Source organism: Aptenodytes patagonicus, chromosome 8 (assembly GCF_965638725.1).
Source record: "Aptenodytes patagonicus chromosome 8, bAptPat1.pri.cur, whole genome shotgun sequence".
NCBI lineage: Eukaryota > Metazoa > Chordata > Aves > Sphenisciformes > Spheniscidae > Aptenodytes > Aptenodytes patagonicus.
Genome location: NC_134956.1, coordinates 103,532 through 114,504, shown reverse-complemented (window position 1 = coordinate 114,504; position 10,973 = coordinate 103,532). Strand labels below are relative to the sequence as shown.

At 55.6% G+C, this 10,973-nt stretch overlaps 1 protein-coding gene across 2 annotated transcripts; it reads right to left on the bottom strand.

Moving 5' to 3' along the window:
- Window positions 1–3,028: 3,028 nt before the first annotated feature.
- LOC143164338 (T-cell surface glycoprotein CD1b-3-like) lies at window positions 3,029–5,557 on the bottom strand. 2 transcript variants are annotated; one of them, XM_076346802.1, is made up of 6 exons: window positions 5,435–5,557; window positions 4,854–5,111; window positions 4,424–4,705; window positions 4,033–4,350; window positions 3,830–3,926; window positions 3,029–3,649 (listed from the first exon to the last, which is right to left on the bottom strand). In XM_076346802.1, the coding sequence occupies exons 1-6, from the start codon at window positions 5,514–5,516 to the stop codon at window positions 3,589–3,591; spliced, it is 1,098 nt and encodes a 365-aa protein (XP_076202917.1). In that variant the 5' UTR covers window positions 5,517–5,557; the 3' UTR covers window positions 3,029–3,588. The 2 variants fall into 2 exon arrangements, with proteins under 2 accessions (XP_076202917.1, XP_076202918.1); XM_076346803.1 differs by having other exon boundaries at window positions 4,033–4,317.
- Between the last annotated feature and the right edge of the window lie 5,416 nt (window positions 5,558–10,973).

The window sequence follows — 10,973 nt, the reverse complement described above, 5'->3', positions numbered from 1 at the left end:
AACAAAGTTGATAACACACCGATGTTTTAGTTGTTGCTAGGTAATGCTTACACTAGCCAAGGACTTCTTAGTTTTCCATGCTCTACCGACTGAGAAGGCTGGAGGTGCACAAGAAGCTGGGAGGGGGCACAGCCAAACTGGCCAAAGGGACATTCCATACCATGTGACGTCATGCTCAGTACATAAACCGGGGAAAGCTGGCGGGGGGGGCCGCTGCTCGGGGACTGGCTGGGCATCGGTCGGCGGGTGGTGAGCAATTGTACTGTGCATCACTTGCTTTGTGTATTATTATTATTATCATATTATTATTATCATTTTATTTCAATTATTAAACTGTTTTTATCTCAACCCACGAGTTTTTCTCACTTGTGCTCTTCCAATTCTCTCCCCCATCCCACCGGGTGGGGGGGAGTGAGCGAGCGGCTGCGTGGTGCTTAGTTGCCGACTGAAATTAAACCATGACAATCAGCTCCAATGGAGGTGACAATGGCTTTTGGGTTTCAGCCCTGGCTGGAGAAAGACGGCCACTGTCCTCTCAGCCCCGCATGGGGAGAAGGGCTGCGTTGGGCCCCGGCACCTACAGCTCAGGCTCCTCCTGCACCACCTGCCTAACCCTGGCTCCCCAGAGAGGAGGTGACTCGCAGATCCCGCCCTGCCCATGGCTGTGGGAACAGGGCTGGGGAGCTCCAACTCTGCCGTAAACACCCCCAGGTGAGGGCCTGGAGCTGGGCTGCAGCCTGGCACTCCCCTCTCCTTCCCACCATCTTTGGTGGGGAACCCCATCCCCCTCCCCAAATGCCCCCTGAGCGTGGGAACAGCCTGCTCCATCCCCATTGTCACCAGTGTCCAGTGCTGGAGGGACAATGGGGTGACCAGAGCCGGCCTCACCCCCACAATGTCCCCTACCCACTGCTCCTCCCTGGCTGTCCCCTGGCGCCTCCCCTCACCCTGCAGTTTCTCTTTGCCTCTCCTGGGCGTGCCCGCATTGGGGTTGAAGGCAGAACTGAAACCACAGCCAAGGGGAAGTTTGAGGGCGCGCACCCTGGTAACCCCCAAACACCAAACCCCTTCCCTTCCGTGGAGCTGTCCCACAGAGAAGTAGGGACGCTGTGGTGGCCTGGCGGGCCCAGAAATGGCACCAACAGTCCCACTACCCCAGCAACTCACCTCGGCATCACGCAGGGGATGCCTGGCCATGCCACCACAATGTCCACATCCCTCCCGGCAGGGCCACCACTGCCGGGGTCAGAGGAGAGTGTTCAGCTGGTGGGATGGCAAAGCGCAGCCGTGGGGTGGCCAGTGAGGGAAGGGGCAGGGGGATGTTTGTCCATGCCGTCCTATGAGGTGACCATTTGTCCTCACAGTCCCCCCTAAGGTGACTGTTGGTCACTTCTTGCTGAGCAGCTGATACGCCAGGAGCAGGCCCCCGGCTTGTGCGGGTGCATGTGATGTGTTCAATCCCCTCTGAACTTTCTCCAGAGGTCTCCCACTGTTGCAGTGGACCAGAAGTTCTGCTTTAGCTCTTCCTCACCTGTATTGAATGTACTGGTCCTCATGTTTTTGTTGGTTTTTTGCACTTTCTTACTTGCCATAGCAGAGGTCTCCACTTCTTCCTCTGTGATAATGTCACTTCCTTTGGTCAGCAAATGACCAAAGCGGGCAGGGGGCTGTTCATCCACACAGACCATTGGTCCTCAGTCCCCTCAGGTGAGCGTTGGTCCTCAGAGTCACCCCCCAGGTTACCATTGGTCCGCACAGTCCCCTCAGTGACACTGGTTCTTACAGCCCTCCCAGGTGAGCACTGGTCCTTAGCGTCCCCCTCCATGTGACTGTAGGACTTTCAGTTCCACCTCGTGTGAGCATTGGTCCTTGCAGACCCCGCAGGTAACACTGGTCCTTGCAGTCTCCCCTCAGCTGAGGGCTGTAACCCACCCGAGCCCAGAGCCGTGCCTGGGTGAGTTGGGGTGGGCAGGGCTGCAGTGCCTCTGGGTGGTGCACTGGGTGTGTGGGCACCAGCACCTGCTGGGCTGGGCCCAAACGCCTGAAGAGACCTCCCGAAACACCTAGGTGTTTGTGTGTGAGTTATTGTAGGGTGTCTTGGGGGCTGTGAACAAAGACTTGCAGACACCTCCCCGGTACTGGGTGTTTGGGTGTGTGTTATTGTAGGGTCTCTTGGGAGGTCATGCACATGACCACCTGTTCTTACCAGGTTTGCTTGCCGTCTGCACCTGCTCTCCAGGTTTGGTGGGTGAGCTTCATCCTGCCACATCCTATGAGTGCTGCAGGGTGTTTCACTCCATTTGGGAGATGAATTGGCCCGCGTGCCCTGTTGGTGCTGAGGCTGCGGGCTCCCAGCCCCAAGGTGAGCCCTGCCCGCAGCTGAAAATTTCATGTCTGTCCTAGCTCAGCAAGGGCTGGGAGACACTCAGCATCGCTCCTCCCGCAGCGAGATCCTTGAGGCCCGCAGTGCCAGCAGGTGACTCTGGCTTGTCAGGGAAATTCAGTCCTACCCACAGCACTGTGGTTCACAGGGTTTGGCCAGGGGAGAACCAGCCCTGGTGGAGTTGTGGTGGATGTGGCCACAGGCCAGCTGGGTTTTCTTCTGACTCAGCTGGTAGCTGGCTCGCACACGGCTGCCAGAGGCTTTTCCTGTGAGACTTTGCCAGGAAATTGTCCTGTCAAACCAAGCCTTTTGAAGCTGCACATTCAAGTATGTGGTTGATTGGGAGCACAAACTAAATTCCTTCCTATGCCTGTCTGAACTCCCCTGTCTCCAATGGGAGATTGGCTTCCTTTTTCTCCTTAACTGGGAGGCTTGAGGGGCACTTTACCCCCATGCGCACAGTTGCTTGTTTCCACGACATGTGTAAGGACATGTTTGTATATGCACAAACACACTTTTACTTTTTCTTTTTTTGCTTTGGTGTTTCCTGCAATTAGCACCAATAATTCCGTGGGACTCCAGCTTCCATTTGCAGCTGGTCAAAACCTCCCCGAGCCCATCCCAAATCCTGAGGAAAGACACATGTTCTTAGGAAAACAAGAATGTTTTAATTTCATTTCATACACATCTGCAGCGCCCACAGATTACATCAGAGTTTCAATGTTACTCAGCACTTTGTAAAACGGTTTGTGGCCAGGTGCTATTAGTCTGTGTGGAACAGTTCAGTCTCAGCACAAATATTTCTGGAATACGGCTAATAAAGGCAGCTTTTAGGGAAAAAATAGTAGAAAGTGACAGTAGAAGGGCACAGCTTACCACCTAGTGATAAATGTGTTATTGTACCGGAACTCGGAGAAATTGCCACTGGACATTGGGGTGCCCTAAAGAGCCTCAGTGCGTGCATGGGGCAGTGCCATGAGGTAAGAGGTGATTGTGTGTAATGAGTGAGGAGGTCTCAGACTTGCATCCTTATCTGCTTAGCAAATTGAAGCGGGTCAGGACCCCCCCAGGTTTCCCCCGTGTCTCCGAGTCAAGTTGATCTCACCCTCGGCAGTGCCCAGAATTTTGTTGAAGCAGAAAAAGGTAGAGTGTTTGTCCCTGTGAGGGTGGTGGAAGGAAATGGGGGCTGTTGGCTCCCTCCTGTGCTAAGCTTCTTTGCTCAGGATGGAGTTCCTGGACTCTGATTCCTCCATCTGCTGGTGCTTTCTGAAATGAGAGGGGGACGGCTCATGAGTACCCCATGGAAGAGACTTCACCAGGGTGCAGACAGCAGCCGGCAGGGCCGGAGCAGGAGCTTCGGAGCTTCGCTGCTAAGTGCAGCGATTGCCTGGGGCATTTCCTCCCCTCCTCTCCCACTGCTGCTCCACGGGGCAGAAAGGGCCTCACCTGTGTCTCCACACCCAAAGCGCCGTGATGGCAGCCACAGCCATGGCTGCCAGCAGCCCGGCCCCGAGCCCTGCGATCAGCACCACCTCTGAGTTCCCTGAGAAACACGAGCAGAGGCTGCCATGAGCTTTCCTGGCTTTGCTCCATCCCGTGGGGCAGGGCGGCTCAGGAGCCCCATCCCTGTCCCCATGCGTAGCACCTACCCCATGGGATGAGGAGGCTGCGGGTGCCCAGGCTGCGGTGGCGCACGCGGCAGGCGTAGCTGTGCCCGTCATGGGAGGCCACGGCCAGGACGCTGCGGAGCTGGTAGGTGAGGTCGGCATTGGGCAGGATGGTGCTGGTGTTGAGCGCCGGGCCCGGCGGCACCTCCTGGCCATCCCGCAGCCAGGCCACGCTGATGGGCCGTGGGTAGAAGCCGGTGACGCGGCAAACCAGCAGGAGCTGGTCTGGTCTGGGTGTGCGGGCAAAGACCGTGGCCACGGGCGGCTCTGGGGGGCGAGAGCCAAGGGGTGGGGGGAGCCCTGGTGGGGCACTGCTTGGCCCCAGTGTGTGGGGGTCTTTGGGGTGGCCGTGCCAGGGTTGGGGTGGTCTCACCTTGTCTCTCCAGAGCTGCCTTCCCATAGTGCAATAACATCTCCATGTCGTCAACGCAGGTATCATTGAAGAGGACTTCTACCAGCTCGCTGAAGGTGGTATAGTTCTGGAGAATAGCCTGGACGTACCGTGACAGTTTGGTGTCTTGGGACAGGAGCCAGGTGGCATTGCCCACGTTTAAGCTGAGGAAGTCCTGGCCATTGTAGCCCACATAGGCGAAGGCCCGGGAGGTCCTGTTGGGGAAGATCTCGCAGCCTGCTATGCATTGGACCACGAAGGGGTCTGGAGGGGCAGAGAGGAGAGAGAGGTTGCATGAGGGGCTGGGACTGCCTTCCTGCAGCATCTCCTGTGTAGCACCAGCGCTGCCGGGTCCTTCCTCACTTCCCAGATGCTGTCTGGAGAGGGGCTGCAATGAAGACCGGGTACTCACAGGGCACATCCTTCTGCATGGCACCGTCATTGATCAGGTGGTTGAACTTCTGCAAATAGATCCTGATCATGTTTGCAATGGTGTCCCAGTCACTGCGGGGCAGGGCTGGGCGCACCCAGGGCTGGCAGAAGCGGATGGTCCAGGTATGCTTATCAAGAGAACCAAGCTCGATGTCTTCCAGCAGGCCCAGCCCCTCCGTGTCCACAAAGGAGGTGTTTTGGAAGGTGGAGGTCTGGAGCAGCCGGACAGTGAAGGTCCCTACATGAGACAGGGGTCAACAGGGGGAGTTGGGAGTGGAAGGAGAGGGCTGGGGAAAGTGGAGGGGCTGAGGGATGGGTCCTCAGGGTTGCGGGGACCTGTGGGCCCTCCATAAGCCCCCTGCATCCTTGGCAGCCCCAGCTCCCACCCCCTGCACCCACCTGGGGTGGCTGCATCCCTGCTAGGGAAGAGTTGTGGAGCCAGGGGACAAGGAGGGGTGAGGACACAAGTGCCCAAGGCACGTGGGGAGTAGGAAGCCCCTTGCCTGTGGGGTCCCACAGGGGCATGGGAGCAGATGTGGATGAGCCAGGGCTCCCACTTACCCTCCAGGTCTGCCCACGTCCCAGAGAGGAGGAGGAGGTAGACGAGAAGCAGGAGGAGGAGGCAGTGGCGAGGGGGCTGCATGGTACCAGCAGCGAGGCCCTGAGTGTGCAGTAGTGGGTGCAGTGGTAGGAGGAAGGGGCTGTGGGAGATGTGGCTGTGCAGTTCTCCTCAGGGTGGCTCTGCCTGGGCGGCTCCGCTGGTCCTAGTGGCTCTGGCAGCCAACGGGGCTGGCACTGAGGTTTTGGGGAGGGCCCTGAGGTTCCTGCTTGGGGTGGGCTGGTCTGGGGCACCCGAGTATGGCTGTGAGTGCTGGGGAATTTGTATGGGAATGAGGCCATCCCACTGGCTGCAGGAGGGGTCCCTCATGGCTGCAGCAGCACCTTGACAATCAGGGCAGTGCGGGTGACCCAACCCCTCTTTTCTACCTCCATTACAGGTGGAAGTGCCACCTGGCCATGGGCTGCATCCACTGTCCCTGATGGGAATGTCCCTCGCTGCCACTGGTGCCCAGCATGTCTGGCCCTGTGTAGCACAGACATCTCCATCCGCTCTGTGCTGCCTACTTAACCAGGTGGGTTCACCCCGACGTGGCTGTTCCCACAGCCTGGCCACATGCCTGGGCTCCCCATGCCCCCAGGCTGTGTGCTGGCCCCATGCCTCTTTGTCACCTCCCAGTCGTCCCACAGCCAGGCCACGCTGATAGGCCCCGGGTAGAAGCTAGTGATGTGGCAAACCAGCAGAAGCAGAGCTGGGCCAGGCGTGCAGGCGAAGACCGTGGCCATGGACGGCTCTGGGGGGCAAGAGTAAGGAGAGCTGGTGATACCCCCTGACCCCTCAGCACTGCTGGCCTGATCCTGGGGGCTGGGCAGGAGCAGGCCCCCGGCTTGTGCGGGTGCATGTGGGGTCACTGACACCTCCCACTTTCCAGTCTCCACTCCCCTTGTTATCAGCACAGGTTACAGTTATTTCCTTTGATGCGGTGGCAGCGGCATGGGAGGTTGTGCTCAGTGCACAGCCATTTCTTTTGGCCACTCCTTATTCCTTCAACTTTTCTTCTTCTGCTTCTTCCTTCTTGCTTGTTTCCTTTGCTTCGGAATGGGTCCTCTATGCTCCACAGTCCCTTTGGGGAAGTACCTTTTCTGGCATGGTCTTATTCATAGGCAACAGTCCCTTCGGGGAGTACCTGCTCTTCCATGGAGCACCTCCTACTGCTCTGACCTTGCTGTTCCTTTTTCTCGGCGTTTACTTCTCTTTCTTAAGTACGTTGTCACAGAAGTGCTACAAACTCCTCTTGTTCAAAGGAGGTGAGCTGACTGGAACCAGCCATCATCAGTACAGGGCACTTCATGATCTCCTTCCTCAGAGGTCACCCTGGTAGCCCTCCTCCTCCCCCCCTCAACCAAAACCTTGCCAGTTATGCCCAGTACAATTCTTTACTGCAGCACAGCTACAATGCCTTGAACTGGATGACTATTTGGCTGAGATTTTGTTGGGGTTGGTGCATATTCACCATAGTAGGATAAAAGTTACATTTATGAGGGACTGCAGTGCACCTCCGCCTTCCTAATTTAGCTTAAGGATGGCTTGCTGATAAGAGCTGTCTTTACGAAACATGGTCATAACGCCACCTCCACTTGGGAACTGCTTTTAACTGAGAATCTTGTCCTTGGCTCCCATCTGTGCTACGCAGGAGCTGTGTTGCAGCTCTGTCTGTGGCAAGCCTTGTACCTCCTCATTCCTGACACCAGTCCTGTCCCATTGGCTTGACTGGGTCTGAATTGTCACCTCAGATTTGCTGGGTGATCACTGGACTCCTGGCTGATGCTGGTTACAATCTCCAGACCTGATTCTTACCCTGAGTTTGCTTTGACTTCCTGGCTCCTTGTTGGTGATGTAGCAACCTTCCTCCCTCGCTGTGACCCGCAGTTCCTAGCTCACCTTCCCTCGTTCAGCAGCCTGTCCTTGGCACCATAGCTGTCAAGGGAATACAGTGGGTTTACCCCAGGACTGCCCAGGGAGCTTTTGTACATGAAGAATGATTTATTCGTAAATCTTGGCCACTTGGTCTTTGCTGGAGCTACACCAGTTTCACATCAGCTGGAGACCTGATTCCTTGTCCTCAGTGATGCTAAGTTATTTTGTCCTTCTTCTGTAATGAGACATTTTTCCCAGTGGCTTAAGTGATCCAAACTATAAACTGGTTTTATATCCCATTAAGTAAACTGTCCAACTAGTCAAATTGGCTTTGATCCACTGATACATTTTAGGCTGAGAAGCCTTGCACTTTCAAAATTATTTTTCCCAAGAATGGGATGAATCATACCGATTCAGAACTGCCTGCCTCTCTCCACTAAGCGTCGATGGAGCCTAGGTGATCAGACCCGTCCAAAATGTGAACGGGCCTGTTAGTACAGAAGATGAACCTCTTCATTTCCACCCCTCCCTGATTTTGCTTTTCTTCTGTTCATGTAGAGAGACCTAAAACCATCTAGACACCAAAATGAGGTGCCTCAGGGTGGGGGGCACCTTACTGTGGGTGATTTCACATAATGATACAACCTGCCCTGTTTCTCTGCTTAGCACATGCTAAACTTTGAATGGGTGTGGTAGTGCACAGCACTTAATTGCTTCCCTCATATTTCTTGGCTAAAGTTTGCTGAACAAACACAGAAACTTAATTACTCCAAGTTGGATATGTCACAGTTATTAAAGACATCTCAAGGGAGAAACTAGCGTCAAGGAGCAACGTCGAGTTTTTGCCTCCCCTGTACTCTCATTTTCTCAAATACATCCATCATCTCCCACATTACATTATACTATGGATGTAAAAACAATTTAAGGTTTCTCTTAGCTTTTCAGATAGCTGAGCTTAAGTCTTGGTATAAACTGTAGCAACAGGCTGCCCCCCCTATAACAGCTGTGGATGAGCACACTTATCAATCCTGATATTGGTCAAAGAAACCTTGACAGGTGTGAATTGTCTACCCAAACAACATTGTCTTTATTGTAGGTGATTATAGCTGAGCTGCTTTAGTGGAAGAAACGTTCACTTCAACATTCACCTACTAGCATAGGTTTCAAAGCCTGGGGAACAGACGCATCCCCTCAAGCCGCTATTTCTAAATATTAACTGTAAAGGTACAAACCATTTCCTAATTGCAGACATCTGGTGTCATTTGATATACCCAAGGGTAGTGAGCATGGCCTTGATTTACTACTGCAGAAAGCCAGGTTTAACCTGTCCTTTCTGCCAGTCCCACCCACTTACCTTGGACACCAAAGGACATCTCAAGTGGTGCAAGGCACCGGTGCATGGGCAAATGAGTAAAACCCCATCTAAAAGCTTCAGAAGAAATTACTGAAGGGTTGATCTCATATGTCTCATCTGTTAGCAATGGAGCTGTGACCCTAGACTAGAGGCGTCTGATGTCATTTTAGGTGATCCAGCATCTTTTTCCTGCTCCAAAGCAGTTCAAGTTTCCTGTAGGTCCTCTATCATTCCTCTCAGCCTCAGGCAGACATGTCAGATAGTCAGGGGCATTTCTGAGCACACTAGACAGATCTGTTCAAACAAGCAAGATAATACCTATGTGTCTTTTCCATGAATGCCTAAAATGAGAGGGGATGAATCCTAACCATGGAGTTAAAGCATGCTATAAACCTAGGGGGAGAAATCTCAGGACCAATCCATTCTGTGTTGCAGGGTGACTGAGACTCCTCAAGTACCTACAGGAGAGCCACCGAGGCGAAGGGCTCCGGAGCGGAGGATCGCGACGGGGGACCCTTCCTGAAGCGGCAAAAAACCGCGGCCAAACCCGCGAAAAGCAAAAGCGCAGGGAGCGAGAGGGAGCCCCAGCCCCGCCATTCCCCGAGCCGGAGGAGGGCGTTCCTGACGAGCGGGAGCTCTGACTCAGCGTGGGCGGGGACAAGAGGGGCGGCAGCAGTTTAAAAACCCACTGTACCCGCCATTTCAGCGAAGCCACCGAGGCGAAGGGCTCCGGAGCGGAGGATCGCGACGGGGGACCCTTCCTGAAGCGGCAAAAAACCGCGGCCAAACCCGCGAAAAGCAAAAGCGCAGGGAGCGAGAGGGAGCCCCAGCCCCGCCATTCCCCAAGCCGGAGGAGGGCGTTCCTGACGAGCGGGAGCTCTGACTCAGCGTGGGCGGGGACAAGAGGGGCGGCAGCCAAACCTCCTCACTTACAAGAGCAGCTCCAGGGAGCGCGAGCGACCCGGAGCGCGGCGAACAGGGCGGGCAAACAGGACGTGGCGCGTCAGAAGGGCGTGGCGCGGCAGTTTGCGTGGCAGTTCGCGCAGGCAGGGCGTGCAGGGAAGGCGAGCGGGCAGGGCACAGCCCCGCTCCCGGCTCCAGAGGCCAACTCAACTGGTAATCGTCGGCTTCTGAGAAGAGGACCGGCTATGGTTTCCACTCGGCCGAAAGCCATCGCCAGAAGGAATGTGGCGACCCAGACGGAGCTCACACGCAAGCATACAGCTGTCCAGGTCTCTGGCTGCAGGGAGTGCCTGAGCCTGTCAGCTGTGCCGGAGGGCAGCAGAGACAACACCTGTGTGCGGTGTGACCAGGTGGATGATCTGCTTGGCCTGGTGGCAGAGCTGAAGGAGGAGGTGGAAAGGTTGAGGAGTATCCGGGAGTGTGAGAGGGAGATAGATTGGTGGAGCCGCACCCTACCGTCCCTGAGGCAGAGGCAGCAGAAGGAGGCTCCGCGAGAAGCAGAGGATCCCCTGCCTTCTTGCCACCAGGTAGAAAGAGGAGACCTAAGCGACGGGGGGGGATGGAAACGGGTCCCTGCTCGGCGTGCCAGGCAAACCCCCGCCCGGCCTCCCTCACCTTCCCGGTTGCCTTTACACAACAGATATGGGGCCCTGGAACTTGAGGGCGAGGCAAGCGAGGATGTAGACGAAGGTCCATCCGGGGGGTCGCCTAGGGTGAGGCAGTCAGCCCCACGCATTACGACTGCCGCTGCTAAGAAAAAAAGGAGGGTAATTGTCATAGGCGATTCCCTTCTGAGGGGAACAGAGGGCCCGATATGCCGACCGGACCCGTCCCACAGGGAAGTCTGCTGCCTCCCTGGGGCCCGGGTCAGAGACATCACTAGGAAGCTCCCTGGTTTGGTACGGCCTTCTGATTACTACCCGCTGCTGGTTATACAGGCTGGCAGTGATGAGGTTGCGGAGAGAAGTCCTGCAGTGATCAAAAGGGACTTCAGGGCACTGGGGCGACTGGTTCAAGGATCGGGAGCACAGGTAGTGTTTTCCTCTATCCCTACAGTGGCAGGGAAGGATACTGAAAGGAGCAGGAAAACACACCTGATCAACGCGTGGCTCAGGGGCTGGTGCCGTCGGAAGAATTTTGGCTTTTTTGATCATGGGGAGGTTTACATGGCACCGGGCCTGCTGGTGACAGACGGAGTCCAGCTGTCTCACAAGGGAAAAAGGATCATGGCTCATGAATTGGCAGGGCTCATTGAGAGGGCTTTAAACTAGGTTCGAAGGGGGAAGGGGATAAAACCAGGCTCGCTA